This window comes from Micropterus dolomieu, linkage group LG10 (genome assembly GCF_021292245.1).
Source record: "Micropterus dolomieu isolate WLL.071019.BEF.003 ecotype Adirondacks linkage group LG10, ASM2129224v1, whole genome shotgun sequence".
NCBI classification, from domain to species: Eukaryota; Metazoa; Chordata; class Actinopteri; order Centrarchiformes; family Centrarchidae; genus Micropterus; species Micropterus dolomieu.
This window is the reverse complement of record NC_060159.1, coordinates 22,665,657-22,681,066: the sequence shown is the minus strand read 5'-3', so window position 1 is coordinate 22,681,066 and position 15,410 is coordinate 22,665,657. Positions and strand designations below refer to the sequence as shown.

Here is a 15,410-nt window from a genome sequence, read left to right as displayed (position 1 = left end):
AAAATTACAAGAACTCATGTAGGCACACAAGTCCATCAGATATCTCCCATCATACATCCTCTAATTGCTTCTCAGTCCCTTTTTAGTTTAGTTTTTAGTTATTGTCTTTTTAATGTTGTTTTATACCTTATCTTTAGCTCTTTGCATATACGTTTATGTTTATAAATATATAAGCATATAATATAACATTCTGTATGATTGTGCTGAATTATAATATAATAATTGAAATAATTTATCAAGCAAAATGCTATACATTTCTGACAAGACCAAGTGAAAAAGTGAAAAAATAATAACATAATGAAAACAGATTTACAGATAAACTGATTATGAGAGTTATCTTTGGTCATTGTGCAAATACTGTAAATAGACTTTGCCTAACAAGATATTTTCCACCATGCAGCGAATATTAGCTTCAACATTTTCCATAATAAATGATTACTTTGAGGTTTTCCACCACACTCTAAATCATGGATGAAATCCCCGAAGTCCACAGAACATGGCAAGTTCTGACAATATAGCCGTTCAGCCTTATGATGATTTATGAGAGTTGATATTGTAAGGGGGAAAAAAAACAGCATAGGCAGTCTAAAAACAGTTAAAATTAAGAGACAATTCAGGTAAAAAAATTAAAAGAAAGAAGCTACTGATGTTTATACACTATGACCTTTACACTCTGCTGTGCTTTGTGTTGTATGTTGATGATTTTGTCTCAAATTTGGCAAGTTCCATCCTCCTTCTTTTAAACACTGCACAGATCTTTTCATTTTAAAACAAATATTTAACATTTTATTTGTAAATGTTTTTGTATTCATTCATATATAACATAACTAACGTAACGCATATTTGTTGATAAATGATCTCTGCGGAGAAAAAACTGGCAGCTCTACCAGAAATGATCACCTGCTGCGACTGCAGACAGAACAACATTGCGTTGAACTTGGAGCTTGTCTGGGATGAATCACACAATAGGTCTGAAAGGAAGGAGGGAGGGGGTATTTGGAGGAGGTCAGCTTCCGATAGTGTGTCAGTGAACAGCAGGTCAGGGAAGAGGAGTGGCCGGTAAGAACAGCTGCTGTCACCGGCATGAGTTTTCCTCTGCTGAGGGGCCTCTGGAAGGGAGCCATGTCTACAGTAAAATAATAAAATCACATCAATGGTACATGCAGGTCTGGTGGTGCCCAAAAATGTACCTTACATTCTCTCTGGAGCTATTAAATGGGTTAAATAGCTTCTTCCTTCTATTGAAGACAGGAAACAATGAGTCATTTCTAACTGTGGGAATGTAAGTATTTTGTGCAGGAGTCAGTAGTAGTTGAGTACATTTACTCAAGTACTGTACTTAAGTGCAATTCTGAGGTACTTTTACTTCAGTATTTCCACTTGCTACTTTATACTTCTACTCCAGTACATTTCAGAGGGAAATATCATACTTTTTACTTCACTAGGTTGGGAACCATTGAACTAAACTACTAACCTAACTGCATATAAAGTAGTTTACCTCCACCTTGACTAATAGTTTAAATACATTTTGCTGCTTATACTTCATTAATTTTGCTTAAGTAGGATTATACTTGTGACAAAGTATTTTCACATTATTGTATTTGTGCGTAATTAAATGATCTGCATAGTTCAAATTGCATTAACATGTGCGTAGGATCAAAAACTCCGGCACAGTGTTTGGGCTCTTGTGGTGACTTGATGAACATCCTTTTGGTCCGTAGGCCTTCATCAGGGGACAATTAGTTTTATCAGATTTGTCAGGAAGTCATAAATGTGACTTGTTATTCATTATCAAGGGTGGAACAACAAAACAGGACATTTTGGTTCCTCAAACATCAGAGAAAATCCATGCTTTCTTTCCCAGATCTACTCTTCACTTCAAAGAATGATGCACGTGCAGCCAGATGGTAATCAAAGATTTGTGCGCCAGCAGACTGTCGTAATTGAGATGGGATGGGTGTGTGCTGACGTGCTTTGTCACTGCCTTTGGCCTTGCTCCAATCTGTCCTGCAGAGACAGGAGGGCGTAGTCCTGATCTGCAGCTGGCCTAGTGCTGTCTGACCTCTGCCCTCACCCTCCTCCCACTTTTTCTGCTCACCCACCAGCTCAGTCACACCCACTATCTGCCTGCCTTTTCTTCTCCCTGTCTCCAGTACGACTCATTTCACAATGAACAGTTTAGGGTGCTCAATGGGGTTATTTTTTTTCCTTGATGCACTTTACGAAGACTCTGCTTGAGGCAACACTGACCCATGTATAGAACTAGTGTTATTATCCCCAAATCAAAAACATATACTGGAACTGCAAAAATAAAAAGTAATTGTGGCTGATGATCTAAAAAACAGTGCTGATTTGTCAAACCACAATCCATCACTTCACTGTATGCCACTCAAGGCCAAAGGTAGAAGTTACCAGTTAACCTACACTTACTGGGGCTTAGTTGTCATTATTTAGTACTTAGTATAATGTTGCATAGAGTTAATATATTTGAACTTTTTACTCTAAATTTACTTTTTATTTTGAGTAGTTGTTATAGATGATGTCACCCTTAACAACGGCTGTAATTAATATTTTCAGTGTAAAATCTTGACTATTGGATGGACTGCTGTGAATATACGACATATATTCAAGGTAGCTGGAGGATAAAATCTAACAACTTTGGTGATCCCATAACCTTTCATCTACCGCCATTATCATAATTTCAATTTGAAGAGACAGGAAACGTAGGAGACTGACAGAGGAGATGACATGCAGCAAAGGGCTGTGGGCTGGAATCACCGCTTGTATATGGTGAACATGCTCTACAAGGGGAGCTAACGTAGCTATTGTATGGCTTCAGTAAGTGTCGTAGCCATAGGACTGGGCGATATGGTCAAAAATGTTATTGCGATAAAAACTTTCACATCATTCAGTATTGATTATTATCACGATAAATGTCAAATCATTATTTCTTTCAAGTTGAAAGGCTGATTTTTGCTCCTGCGTGAAAGCTAAAGAAACCAGATGGTTAATTGTGGTTTTAAACTTTTCTTTATGGACAGAACATAACAGTGGATCACTTAACAAATCTGAGGTAGAACATTCAAAACAATTAAGTAAAACCTTTTTTCAGCCCCTCTCCTCAAAATAAATATCTGTGCTAATTCATTAGTGATTCAAAGGAATTAAATCAATTATTTTTTGTTATTGAGGAAAATGATATTGATAATTATCATTATTGTTTTTTTTGTGCCCAGTCCTATACTGTCATTTATCATTTTAATATAGCTTTTATCATCATGTGATGATTCATTGTTACATAGTGGCATGAATTATGCTCCATGCAAAATATTTAGGTAAACAGAACAATTTTTATTTGAAAACAAAACCTAAAACTTAATTTAGCAATTTCCTTTAAAACAAACAGTGGCACACAAATATAAAATGATTATGTGATAGCAGTAAAATTAACATTTTGCAAGCTAAACATTTCCCTAAAACCTTTTTTTTACTGTAGATTTGATTGTTGAAGTACATCAGTAAGATCAGTGCATTACTGAATTACTTAGCATATGGCACAATCAGATACCGCTGCACTGCCTGACCCTGCAGATGGATGCAGTGTAAATGTGAAGACGCACAGACATAAATAGCTGGTACGTTTCAGATCGGATTCCCACAGATCAGCAGAGGTCGGTCAGAGTCTCCTTCCGTCTGACGGGCAGCAAATGCAGATTTGAGGTAGAGGATACATCAGACAGCAGGAACCAGCAAACCCATCCTTCCCCAGAGGAGGCAAAACAATAACCTTTCTGCACACATAACAGCAGCTTCTGGATTTATAATTTGACAACAAACTGATCAATTTCCAACTGACTCTCATCAATTGTTTTTCTGCAATCCTGCTGTTGCAGCTTTCAAATATAGTCAAGTCCCATGTAAAGGAGACCAGCACCCTGTTATCCCAGATATGCAGGGTGTACAGCAGTACTACAGTGAAAGTTTTTTTTTTTTACAGAACTGATCAGTATGACAGGAAGTAATATAAGAACACGGTTAAAACTTGTACCAGCCACCAGACAGAACTTACTGGACTGCTGTTTGTTTTGTTTATAATGATGAAAATGAAGTAACTAATTCAAGTAAAGTCAGTTAATTTACATTATCTGTTAAAACCTGCTGTGCTCTTGGTGTAGTAAGGCACAACATCACAGACAGGCACTCATGAGAGAAGAATTGTCATTATTACAGTGAAGTAACACTGACCACCAGAGAAAACAATCCAATCTGGTAGTAAAACTGTGTCTAAGCATTATTTTCAAATCAAAAGTCAAGTTATTTCACTAAACATTAAAAGATCTCAAAGTTAAATTGAGGAACTCAAAAGGAGATTTAGTGCAAAAATCACAAAAACGTAATGCAGCAAACTCCCTGAAACTTCTCTAAACATTGGTTTTATTGCTATATCCTTTTTACTGCACACATCCTCATTTACGAGAGGCAGGAATCAAGGTGCTCATTGATCTTTGACTCCTCCACCTGTGCTTGGCATGCTGGACAGCTGACCATCAATGCTGAAGAGGAGGAAGAGGATGAAGAGGTGGGGGTAGAACTGGGGACTCCTGCAGAGGAATGGAGTGAGGAAGTAGCGGAGGATGCTGTAGCAGTGGCAGTTCTTTGCTGCATTGCAGGTGATTTTGTCTTCAGAGACTCCCCTGATGCTGCTGAATTGCTGCCTAGTGTCTTCTGGAAGAAGTCAAAGATGCTGGCTGAGCTGCTGCGGTCGTCCCACGACCTCTTCCTCGATGCCTGACCCCCACCAGCAGCTCCCGATGCACCGTCACTATTAGACTGATTGAAATACTTGGAATGTGTTGGTTTGGCAGGGCTGCCTTTGGTTCCTTTTGAAACCACAGAAGAAAGCTGCGAATGGCTGGATTTACTAGGACTCGGAATAAATGTTCTGGGAGAGGAAGCTGAAGGGGTACTTTGTTGTTTAGGAAAGAAGGAAGAAGCAGAGGTAGCACTCATTGTAATGTCTGATGATGTTAGTGAATCTCTTTTAAGTTCTGCGTTTGAGGTGGAGGATTGACTCACTGACTTTCTGACACTTGTGCTGTTGAAAAGGTCTTCAATGGACCTCTGTTTGATTTTATTTGCTTCTTGGCTACCGCTGCTGCGGGGTTTGGGGATTTTCACAGGCGAGCCGTTGATGTTGACAAAAACCCTTGTGTTACCAACAGACCTCTTTATGTGTGGCTTCTGCCCCGTGGAGGTAGCTGGTCTGACGGAGGGTAGCGCACTAGAGATTCCTTTGTTACCCAGGCCGGAGCGAACAGGAGAATTGAGACTTTTAGCCGGAGATGAAGGAGTGAAGAGTTTCTTTGGAGAGGAGATGGGGCTGGACGAGGATGTTTTCAGAACAGGCACTACTAGTTTGTAAGATGGGGAGGAAGACGTCGAGGACTGTGATGTCCCTCCGAGTAGAAAGCCTTTGCCACTAAATGGGATAATGTTCCTTATGTCCTGTGATCCAGAACCTGAGAGGGGAAAAGGCACAAATTCAGAGTCATGCAACAGACTTTCTTTGAGAAGTCTGTCTAAATGATTACAGTACTATGCTAAATGTCTTTACATTTCAGTTTTTTTTACCTAAAAAGGTACTGGAAGATGGATTTTGTTACCTTTGCTACTAGCGGTTTACCAGCATTTCTGGTCTTTATACTAAGCTCAACTAATCAGCTGTAGCTTCATATTTATTGCACAGACATGAGAATAGAATCTTCTCATTTAACACTCAACAAGAAAAGAAGTCAGTGTAAAATGTTGAACTATTCCTTTGAATATGGGCAGAAAGGTCATGAAAGAGAGGACTATTTCTTATCATATTTTTGTGATCTTGAGACAAGACGCGTTAGTAAAAAAAATGTTCTGGGATTGTGACCTAATCACATTATTATTATGAGAACAAAATAACATGAAAGATTCAGTGTGTTTGCATGACACCCCGTGTGTTTTTTTCATTTAACAGCAAATAGCTTACAATGTTTTAAAAAATGCACAATTATATATATATAGCTATTACAGCAGAACATACAGCAGAGGAATAAGCTAATCACCTGTAGTTGTACTTGAAGGCTTTCCATTTCCTGAGGCCTTCCCATCCTTTTTGCCTTTTTTGCCATATCCTTCAGGCTCCTTGACTTTGGTGTACGTCCCTCCACACGTCCTCTTGTGGTCCTCCCACCAGGGGTCCAGAGAAGATGGAGCCCGATTCATGGCCCTCTTCACAAAGCCAAAGTAGGGCTTGCGGTTCTGGCAGGGCCCGTTGCATTTCCACCAGTGCTGCCGGTACACATCAACCTCATCGTGGAAACTGTGGTAGATCTGACAAGAAGACGAAGACGTTTCAGAGGGTTATTTCTATTATTGCAATCTCTGAGACAAGCAAAGACAATAAGAGCTAAATACTTAAGCAGTGAAAGAGAAGATAATCCTACAGAAATGTTTGTCCCACTGGACTTGTTGATCCGATTCATGTGTTTGCAGAACTCAGGACCATGACCGTCTCGGTCTCTGTTGTTCTGGGTCACAAACAGCAGCGCGTGAATCATTTCATGAAGGAGAGTCTGTGGAAACAAACAAACAAACAAAAACTTATCTTGTAAAATCTGTCCAAGTAAACACATTTTGATATGCATGGAAGCTTTTGATCTCAAATTCAGAGGAAGAGCTGCTAGAGGTGTTTATGTACTTTGAATTTAAAGTTTTAGTAAACTGATGTAAATATGCTGTTTTACCCATGTGAAGAAAACATAAAAGTGATTATCTTTACTACTTACAAATAGAAGTATTTGAATTGTTAAGAATAAAAATTGTAGGAGGGGAATTAGATCAAATTCTCGCTTCTGAAAAAAGCTAGATTGGTGTTAACTATCCACCTCACCTCCACCAGGTCTTTTCTCGGCCTAAGCTTCAGCAGAGGGGCACTGAGTCTGATTGAACACAGTCCACCTCGGCCCTCATAAGAGCACACTCCAGCACACCTACGAGAAAAGTGTACAAAGAACAGGAGACATCAGAGGCAAGAAACACAGCCCTTTCATAAACTCCACTGGAAAGATAATTTGCACCCAGCAGCAGTGGTTTACAGGGAAGTTTGAATAGTGACAAAGCACCTTCACACAGAACCCCATACAAAAATCAGTAACTGTATTACTGCACCTAGCTTCAAGTTATTGTGACTTTGGCCTTTGACAACAAAAGATAATATAACGTTAACATAATATGTGACTTACAGTGTCATTCTTGGGCTCCACTTAACCTCGACACCGCTGAGTTTCCCGTAGAAGAACATGTCATTGAACTCCAGAAACATAGCTCTGACATCGGGACTGGGGTCCAGCATCTCCCAGGACTCGTCCACGATGGACAGCGGCCTCTCCGGCTGGACAGTCGGCTTCCAGTAGGGAACAACATCGCTGCTGCCGCCACCAGTTACCTCCACTTTCCGTTTCTTACTGCTTTGTCCGAAGCTATTATCATCAAAGCCGTTTGATGACACCAATGCCGTCTCGTATTCATTGTCAAATTGCTCCTGTAGCTGAATAGCAAGCAGAAAATCATCATCCATGGCGACGTGGGACAGCTGATGTAGCCACGTAGCTAGGCTAACGTTTATGTCAGCTTCCTGAAGCTAATTAACGTTAGCGAGCGTGGCTTTTACACGTTTATCAAACAATACGTGACAGAATCACCGGATCACAGTCTTTCAAATATACTATCCGTCGAAATACTCGTATTTGTGTCATGATTTCGGCGAAAACATCCACATCTTCATGTTGGACGAAGGTGTTTGATGCTACTCCAAAACTAGCGCCAACGATTGTGTCAAGTATACCACAATAAAACCAAAGAACATCCGTTAAGGATTTCAAAATAAATCTTCTGTTGGAAAAACTATGGCTATCTTTTTTTAAGGGACGTGTGTTCTTAATACAACTATTTTTTCTTTTTGTTTAAAGAACCAAAGTACGATTATTTGTTGTTCTGTGCCATATACTAATGCTTTTAAATCGTTAATCGTAATATTTTACTCTTGTGATAACACTTTTTTCCGCTTTAGAGTTGAGTAACTCTCGCTAACTTGAAAAAAACTCACAATTGTTCGAAGTCAAAGAAAGGCATTCTGGGATTTGTTGTCTTCTTCGTTTTAAGTAGTTGGCCAATCTAAAATCAACTCGGGGTTTTCTGATGTAATTTAGTGATTAAATAAATAAAAAGCAACAAGTCAAGTCTTGCATAAAGTTGGTAATTCTAATGCTCTAGTAAAATATCGATTTTGGCTTGTACATGGCTTGTATACGTGACAAAATGTTCTTGAAAAATGTTTATTTCATGAGATTTGTTGGCCATCATGTTTTCTGAGTTCCGTGCGGTTCAGGGTGTCAACTTCCTGTTTGGGTTGAAAGCGGATAAGAACCTAGGAAGATCCTAGATGAACACTCCCTCTGTCTACATTTAACACTAATTTGTCAGTATTTTATTTTAAGTAAACGCACACACGGTAGAAGATGTCGGAGACGGGGAACCGACTACGGAAGCTCCTCGAATCGCCTAATTTCGAGCCTCAAAACTACGTGAAGCAGCTGTCACAGCAGTCCGATGGCGACAGGGATTTGCAGGAGCATCGCCAAAAAATCCAAACCTTGGCGGACGAAACGGCTCAAAACCTGAAGAAAAATGTCTATAAGAACTACAGACAGTTCATCGAAACGGCCAAAGAGATTTCCTACCTGGAGAGCGAGATGTACCAGCTGAGTCACATCCTGACAGAGCAGAAGAGCATCATGGAGAGCATCACTCAGGCCTTGCTGTCCACAGACAAGGATGAGACATCTAAAGAGATGCAGGCTGCTTTCCCCAAAGAGACCGAGGAGGTGAAGCAGAGGACGCTCACCTCGCTGCTGGAGAAAGTGGAGGGCGGTAAAAACATCATGGACACCCCAGGAAGGCACCTGGTCTACAATGGTGACCTTGTGGAGTTTGATGTTGACAACATGTCCCCCATCCAGAAGGTGCACGCTTTCCTGATGAACGACTGTCTGCTAATCGCCACCTGGCTGCCAAACCGTCGAGGAACCGTCAAGTATAAATACAACGCCCTGTATGACCTGGAGAGCTTCGCTGTGGTTAACGTAAAGGACAACCCTCCCATGAAGGACATGTTCAAGATCCTCATGTTCCCAGACAGTCGCATCTTCCAGGCGGAGAACAGCAAAATCAAGAAGGAGTGGCTGGAGATCCTGGACGAAACCAAGAAGAACAAAGTCACCAAGGACAAGCACAAGAAAGAGGAAGAGGCCCCTACTTCTCCTGTAAGGGCCGAGGTGTCCACCAATCCTTTCGATGTGGACGAGGACGAACGAGCCGTCGCTGAAGAAAGCGTGGACCTCAGTCCTGAGTGGATCCAGGGGCTGCCGGAGGATCTGGATGTTTGCATTGCCCAGAGAGACTTTGAGGGCGCCGTGGACCTGCTGGACAAGCTCAACGAGTATCTCAAAGACCAGCCGGTCACCCAGAGGGTCAAAGAGCTGAGGGTGAAGGTGGATGAGCGTGTGCGGCAGCTGACAGAGGTCCTGGTGTTCGAGTTGTCTCCAGATCGCTCACTTCGAGGTGGACCCAAAGCCACGCGGCGGGCCGTGTCCCAGCTGATCAGACTAGGTTCTGCTTTATTTTCATAACCATCCCCGCACACACAAACAAAAAATAAATTTTCATGTAGGTGTTAAATCTATTTTAAATACTTGGAGCGAGCATGCAAACAATGAAGCCTTCAAGATTTTGTTATCGGAGGCTGTCAAAGTGTGATTGTAGATAAATAAATGCTGCCTGCAGTGTTTCACACATTTAGGGTGTATAAATGCAACTAGCAGTCATTTTTTAAATAAATTAAAATAGTGGTTTATAAAATACAGGAAAATGATGAAAAAAGTCCATTACAATTCCCTTAAGTCCATGGTGATGTCTTCATATTGCTTATTTTGTCCAAACATATTTAGTTTCTTATCGCACAAGATAAACAAAAGCAGCAAATCCTCACCACTGAGGAGGTGAAACTGGTGATTTTGTGTCGTTTTTGCTTGGAAAAAGAATTTTGTTGGTGTATCTATCAACTGATCATTTTAACTTGAGGAACAACAATTTCTTATAGGGTTTAGGTATGAAAACTATTATAGTTGTAGAATAATTGCAGGTTAACATTCCTGTTTTTAATTCTGTATTAGTTATACTATCAGAATAGTTTCTTAGGTTAACTATCTTCTAACTGATCATCACTTGGTAATTCATTAAAACTGATTTAATGAAATTTCAACATTTGATATTATGGTTTGGTGCAGACAGTAGTCCCAGTACAGATTAGAGTGGATACATTTTTTTTTATAATCCCTGTCTAGAAATGGTTGGACATAAATTTGAGTTTTTGGACCAAACTCAACAGTGTCAAAAACATACTGGTAAAGTATAAACCTGTGTTCAAAATTGCAGCTTGGGAACACACGGAAAGAAAAGAGTGAATGAGACAATGAATTCAAATGATCTGAAAATCAGGAAAAAATGAAGAACCAAACTTTTTTGAGTATTTTAAAAATCACAACATTTCACTTTGTTATGTATTAGTTTAACTGTTCAGATATATTTTTAAAAATTTTATCTTCTTAAATTATATTCTAAACATTCTTTCAAAGTCTCATGCACAAACTCAGTGTATTGTGATGGACAAAACTAAATCTCTTAAACCCCCATATGTATAGTATGGCAGCATAAATGCTATGAAAAATGTGCTGTCTCACTACATTAGAACATATATTTGCAGAAAATTTGAATTACTTTTTGCCATTATTTCAGGCCAGTCCACCAAAGCCTGTGAGCTGTTCCTGAAGAACCGTGCTGCTGCAGTCCAGACGGCCATACGGCAGCTGCGCATAGAAGGAGCCACATTGCTCTACATCCACAAACTCTGCAACAACTTCTTCACAAGCTTGCTGGAGACGGCCAAAGAGTTTGAGATGGACTTTGCAGGGAACACGGGCTGCTACTCCGCCTTTGTGGTCTGGTCCAGATCAGCCATGAGGATGTTTGTGGACGCCTTCAGCAAGCAGGTAGGCGGAAGATAAAAACTAGAAGGTCAGGCATTTTAAGTAACTGTTGGCAAGCAAAAAACTAGTGCAGGAGGTAAAGCCTTATGATTTCGCAGCCAGAGAGTGAATTATGTCATTTGATAACTTGTGAAGGTATATTTATGTCTTAATAAAGTGAGTTTGGTGTCTCTTATCAGGTGTTTGACAGTAAGGAGAGCCTGTCGACAGCAGCAGAGTGTGTAAAAGTGGCCAAGGAGCATTGTCAGCAGCTGACTGAGATCGGCCTGGACCTGACATTCACCCTGCAGTCGCTGCTGGTCAAAGACATCAAGGCAGCCCTGCTGAGCTACAAGGACATCATCATGGAAGCCACCAAGCACAGAAACTCTGAGGAGATGTGGAGGAGGATGAACCTCATGACCCCCGAGGCTCTGACTAAACTCAAGGTGAATTTGGCTTGTCTGTCTGTCCTGAAACATTTATTGGATTAATTGTTTAGTTGATCGACAAATGTGATTTATCAAGCAAAGATTCCTAACATGCTCTGGTTTCGGCTTCTTGAGTGTGAGGATGTGCTGCTTTTGTCCATTCTATGTGATTGTAAACTAAATATCTTTGGGTTTTTGACTGTTGGTTGGACAAAACACAACATTTAAGATGTAACTTTGGACTCTGGTAAATTGTGATAGGCATTTTTACCTGCCAAATGCTGGGTGTTAATGAAAAAAGGTGTTAAATTGTTAAGTTTTATCTGTTGAAACATTACCATATTCATTTTTCTCTCTGCAGGACGAGATGCGCAGCTGTGGCATGGGCAGCTTTGAGCAGTACACTGGCGACGACTGCTGGGTGAACCTGAGCTACACCATCGTGGCCTTCACAAAGCAGCTGATGAGCTTCTTGGAGGAAGGACTGAAGCTCTACTTCCCCGAGCTGCACATGGTGCTGCTGGAGAGCCTGAGGGAGATCATCCTGGTCGCCGTGCAGCACGTGGACTACAGCCTCCGCTGTGAGCAGGACCCTGAGAAGAAGGCCTTCATCGTGCGGAATGCCACCTTCCTCCACGACACCGTACTGCCGGTGGTGGAGCTGAGGTTTGAAGAGGCCGTGGGCAAGCCGGCCAAACAGCTGCAGGACCTGAGGAAGAGCAACAGACCGGTTCGAATCAATCCAGAGAGTACCACATCTTTGGTCTGAGACTGATGGCTCATTTAAAAAAAGATGTGTGACTGCAAAAATGGATGGTGGACAAAAAACACCTGAAAGCTCTTTCACTGACTGTTTCAATTTCAACTCAGAACTTCAAAATAAGCGTTAGTTATTGGTTGTTTTGAGATGGCAGGACAATAAATTACAGGATACAACATGGAGAACGGCAGGCTAAGAAACCTTAAGATAGGTATGTGTACAAAGCTACTTTGCACCTGACATTGCACCAACTCACAAAGATGATACTAGCTGATAGTGATGAAAACTTTTATTACTATTGCTTTCCCAAATCCCTATTGCTGCATCCAATATTTGATTTGATCAAAGAACATGTTCCAAATGTCAGTGGAAAGTCCCTTTTGAGTTAACAGCTGATTTATGGGGCTCTTTTAATGTCAGACTGTAGTGATAACCAAGAAATGCTCTCTTTTTGTGTAATAAACAGATACATTAAGGACATATTTCAGACAAACAGCCGATCAGTGTGTGTACATTTTCTGATGTTATGTGCAGTTTTGTTCACATGTAGGACCCTGTTTTCTCTGAAATGGCATTACACAATTTATTACAGACTTTGGCAAAAATTCGATCTTGATAAAATATGTCTGTACTCATCATGGAAAGCTTTTTTTGGGGCTATTGGACCTGTTATTAGACACTAAATGGAATTCTAGCATAATAAGACTGATTAAAAGGGATGACTGAAAAGCAAATGCACTGGTTGTAATACTCAAAGTTTGTGTTTAAGAAAAACACGTGAAATGTAATAAAGCTCATCATGTAAGCACAATCTTGTTTTGTTGTATTTTTCCAGGAAGATGAAAGTTGCACTGACCAACAAAGCAAGTGTTTAGTATGTTTGTGCCTCATTGTCTGTTATGTAAAACAATCGGTTAAGAGTCAGTAACATAAACTTTTTTGTTATGTCCCCGCTTGGAAGCTGAAAATATTTCACCTACTCTTCAATGCATAAAGTAATTGCATTTGTATTAGACTGTAACAATGTTCGGGGAAATAGTAAATGAGCCAGTGCGTTAAAATACAAGTTAAACTTTGCCCAAACTTGAGCATTGTGCCTAAATGCATATGGTTGTCCTACTACATTGTGAGTGACATCTATTTGTATTTGACTCATATTTTTGAGCATCACTGCTTTTTTTTCTTTTCTTTCCTGCTACATGTCTTATCTAACTTGTGCTTTTATCTCTCTGACTCACATCAGAGCACTCTTAGTTTTCTCTATCATTCCCAAGAGAATAAGATTTATCGACCTTTTTCACAGCAAGCATTGTGACTTGTCATGGCAACTTAATGATGGTCAAAACGTCAGCTGTTAAAAGATCCTGCTGTTTCACTCCAGGTTATTTACCGTGTACATTCAGAAATCAGCATTACATCTTCAATAGATCTGTGTGATGATGAATGAAAAATCAAGGTTGCAGAGAATTTAATAAATCTCATCCTGAATCTAGCGGTTTGCAGAGCAATCATCCCAGGTGTGTTAGTACATAAATAGTGCTTTTATATTGGATTGATTGTCTTAAAAACAAGATTATGAAAAATCTTTTCTGTATAAAATAAAAGCGCTGTCATTCACACAGTATTTATTAATCCTGGTTTCATGGCAATGTTGCCCTCTTGTGGTGGCTTACAATGTAAAAATATGGAATATCGAGGTTGGTAGACAATATTCAGATGTTAAGTCACAGAGTCTTTTTACTCATAAATCAAGTGACAATATTACAAATACACGTTGTAGTACCCCAGCATTACATTTGTTTTGTAAGTAAAACTGCAGTAAAACCAATTTAAATTTTGTTATTGCAATATGAAAACAATTTCTTCTCTTTCTGTGTTAAACAAATCCCAGCAGCGACAAAGCCTAACATGCCACGATAGCAGGCAGAGATATTTTTAGCCCCCATTCAACACATGATTGTTCTCTCTGCTTCACAGCTCATCACATTATAATCACTGATGTGATCGAGGGCTCAAGGAAAGCCTCGGGTGAAGTTATCAGCTTATCCTCAGAGAAGAAGAATCCGGCTGGTCAGATTATTCGAAAGGAATTCATTCAGTCAACGTGATGAGTTTCATGTGGTGAATAGATGGCAGTTTTTTTTCGTTCAGCCCATTCTCCTTTGATTAAAGAATAAAAACATGTTAGCTAACTTTCTCCAGCCTTATTTTGCTTCACATACATGCAGTTCTACAAATTCCCATTTGGGAGATGCTCAATACAACTCATCAGAGGTACAGTATTTTGATGGTAACACTTCTTTGCTTTTATTTTCCGCTGCTGTTATTAAAGCTGCTATGGGTAGGATTTTACTTTTGTGCCATGCAGGACAAGTTTCAAAATTGACACCTTTTGAACTGGATTGTCTCATTTCTCTTCAAACTACAACTTACATCATCAGAATTTTATAAATAAAAACATGATATAATCAGATGTAAGTTCTTTACATAATACATTTAAAGCTGTGTAATCAATGTTTTGATATTAACAATGGGTGTTATGGGGTGTGGTGTGTGGACAGAGAGGACCCAAATGCAGCACTCAGAGGGAAGGAGGTTTATTGGAGGAAAAAGGGTGAGAGGGACTGGAGGGAGAGGAGGACGTCAGGGAAGTACAGGCACGGGGAACCAAGGAGACAGGGGGCCAGAGAGCCGGGGAACACAGGGGCCGAGGAAGCGTGGAGAGGCGGGGGAACAGGGAGGACGCCGTGAGGGAAGTCCAAAGAGGAGTGGGCCAGTGGATGAGCCCAGCCGAACGGAGGACGAGGGTGAGTGTACCTGGGAGGAAAACAGACAGAGGGACAAGGTTAGGGAAGACAGCAACAAGGTACAGGGTAAACGTGAAAAAACAAGAAACATGAAAGCCTGAACGTGGGGATGGCACCGGGTATGGAGCAACAACGATCAAGCGAGGATGGTGTGGAGAACCGGGGTTGAAATACAGGCTGGGATGAGGTTGATTACTGGCAGGTGTGGCAGGCTGACAAGGTGGATGATGGGTTGCAGGTGCAGGTAGTTGGCTGGGCTCAGGAGCAGAGGGAGAGAGAGCACACGGGGGAGAAA

The 15,410-nt window shown here is 40.5% G+C and overlaps 2 protein-coding genes across 2 annotated transcripts; one reads left to right on the top strand and one right to left on the bottom strand.

Moving 5' to 3' along the window:
* Positions 1–4,411: 4,411 nt before the first annotated feature.
* On the bottom strand, positions 4,412–7,886 carry sprtn (SprT-like N-terminal domain). Its single transcript, XM_046061237.1, has 5 exons — positions 7,278–7,886; positions 6,926–7,025; positions 6,480–6,608; positions 6,099–6,366; positions 4,412–5,519 (listed from the first exon to the last, which is right to left on the bottom strand). The coding sequence occupies exons 1-5, from the start codon at positions 7,610–7,612 to the stop codon at positions 4,471–4,473; spliced, it is 1,881 nt and encodes a 626-aa protein (XP_045917193.1). The 5' UTR covers positions 7,613–7,886; the 3' UTR covers positions 4,412–4,470.
* Positions 7,887–8,439: 553 nt separating this feature from the next.
* Positions 8,440–13,119, top strand: exoc8 (exocyst complex component 8). The gene is made up of 4 exons (XM_046061234.1): positions 8,440–9,702; positions 10,888–11,141; positions 11,318–11,566; positions 11,910–13,119. The coding sequence occupies exons 1-4, from the start codon at positions 8,553–8,555 to the stop codon at positions 12,315–12,317; spliced, it is 2,061 nt and encodes a 686-aa protein (XP_045917190.1). The 5' UTR covers positions 8,440–8,552; the 3' UTR covers positions 12,318–13,119.
* The last annotated feature ends 2,291 nt before the right edge of the window (positions 13,120–15,410 follow it).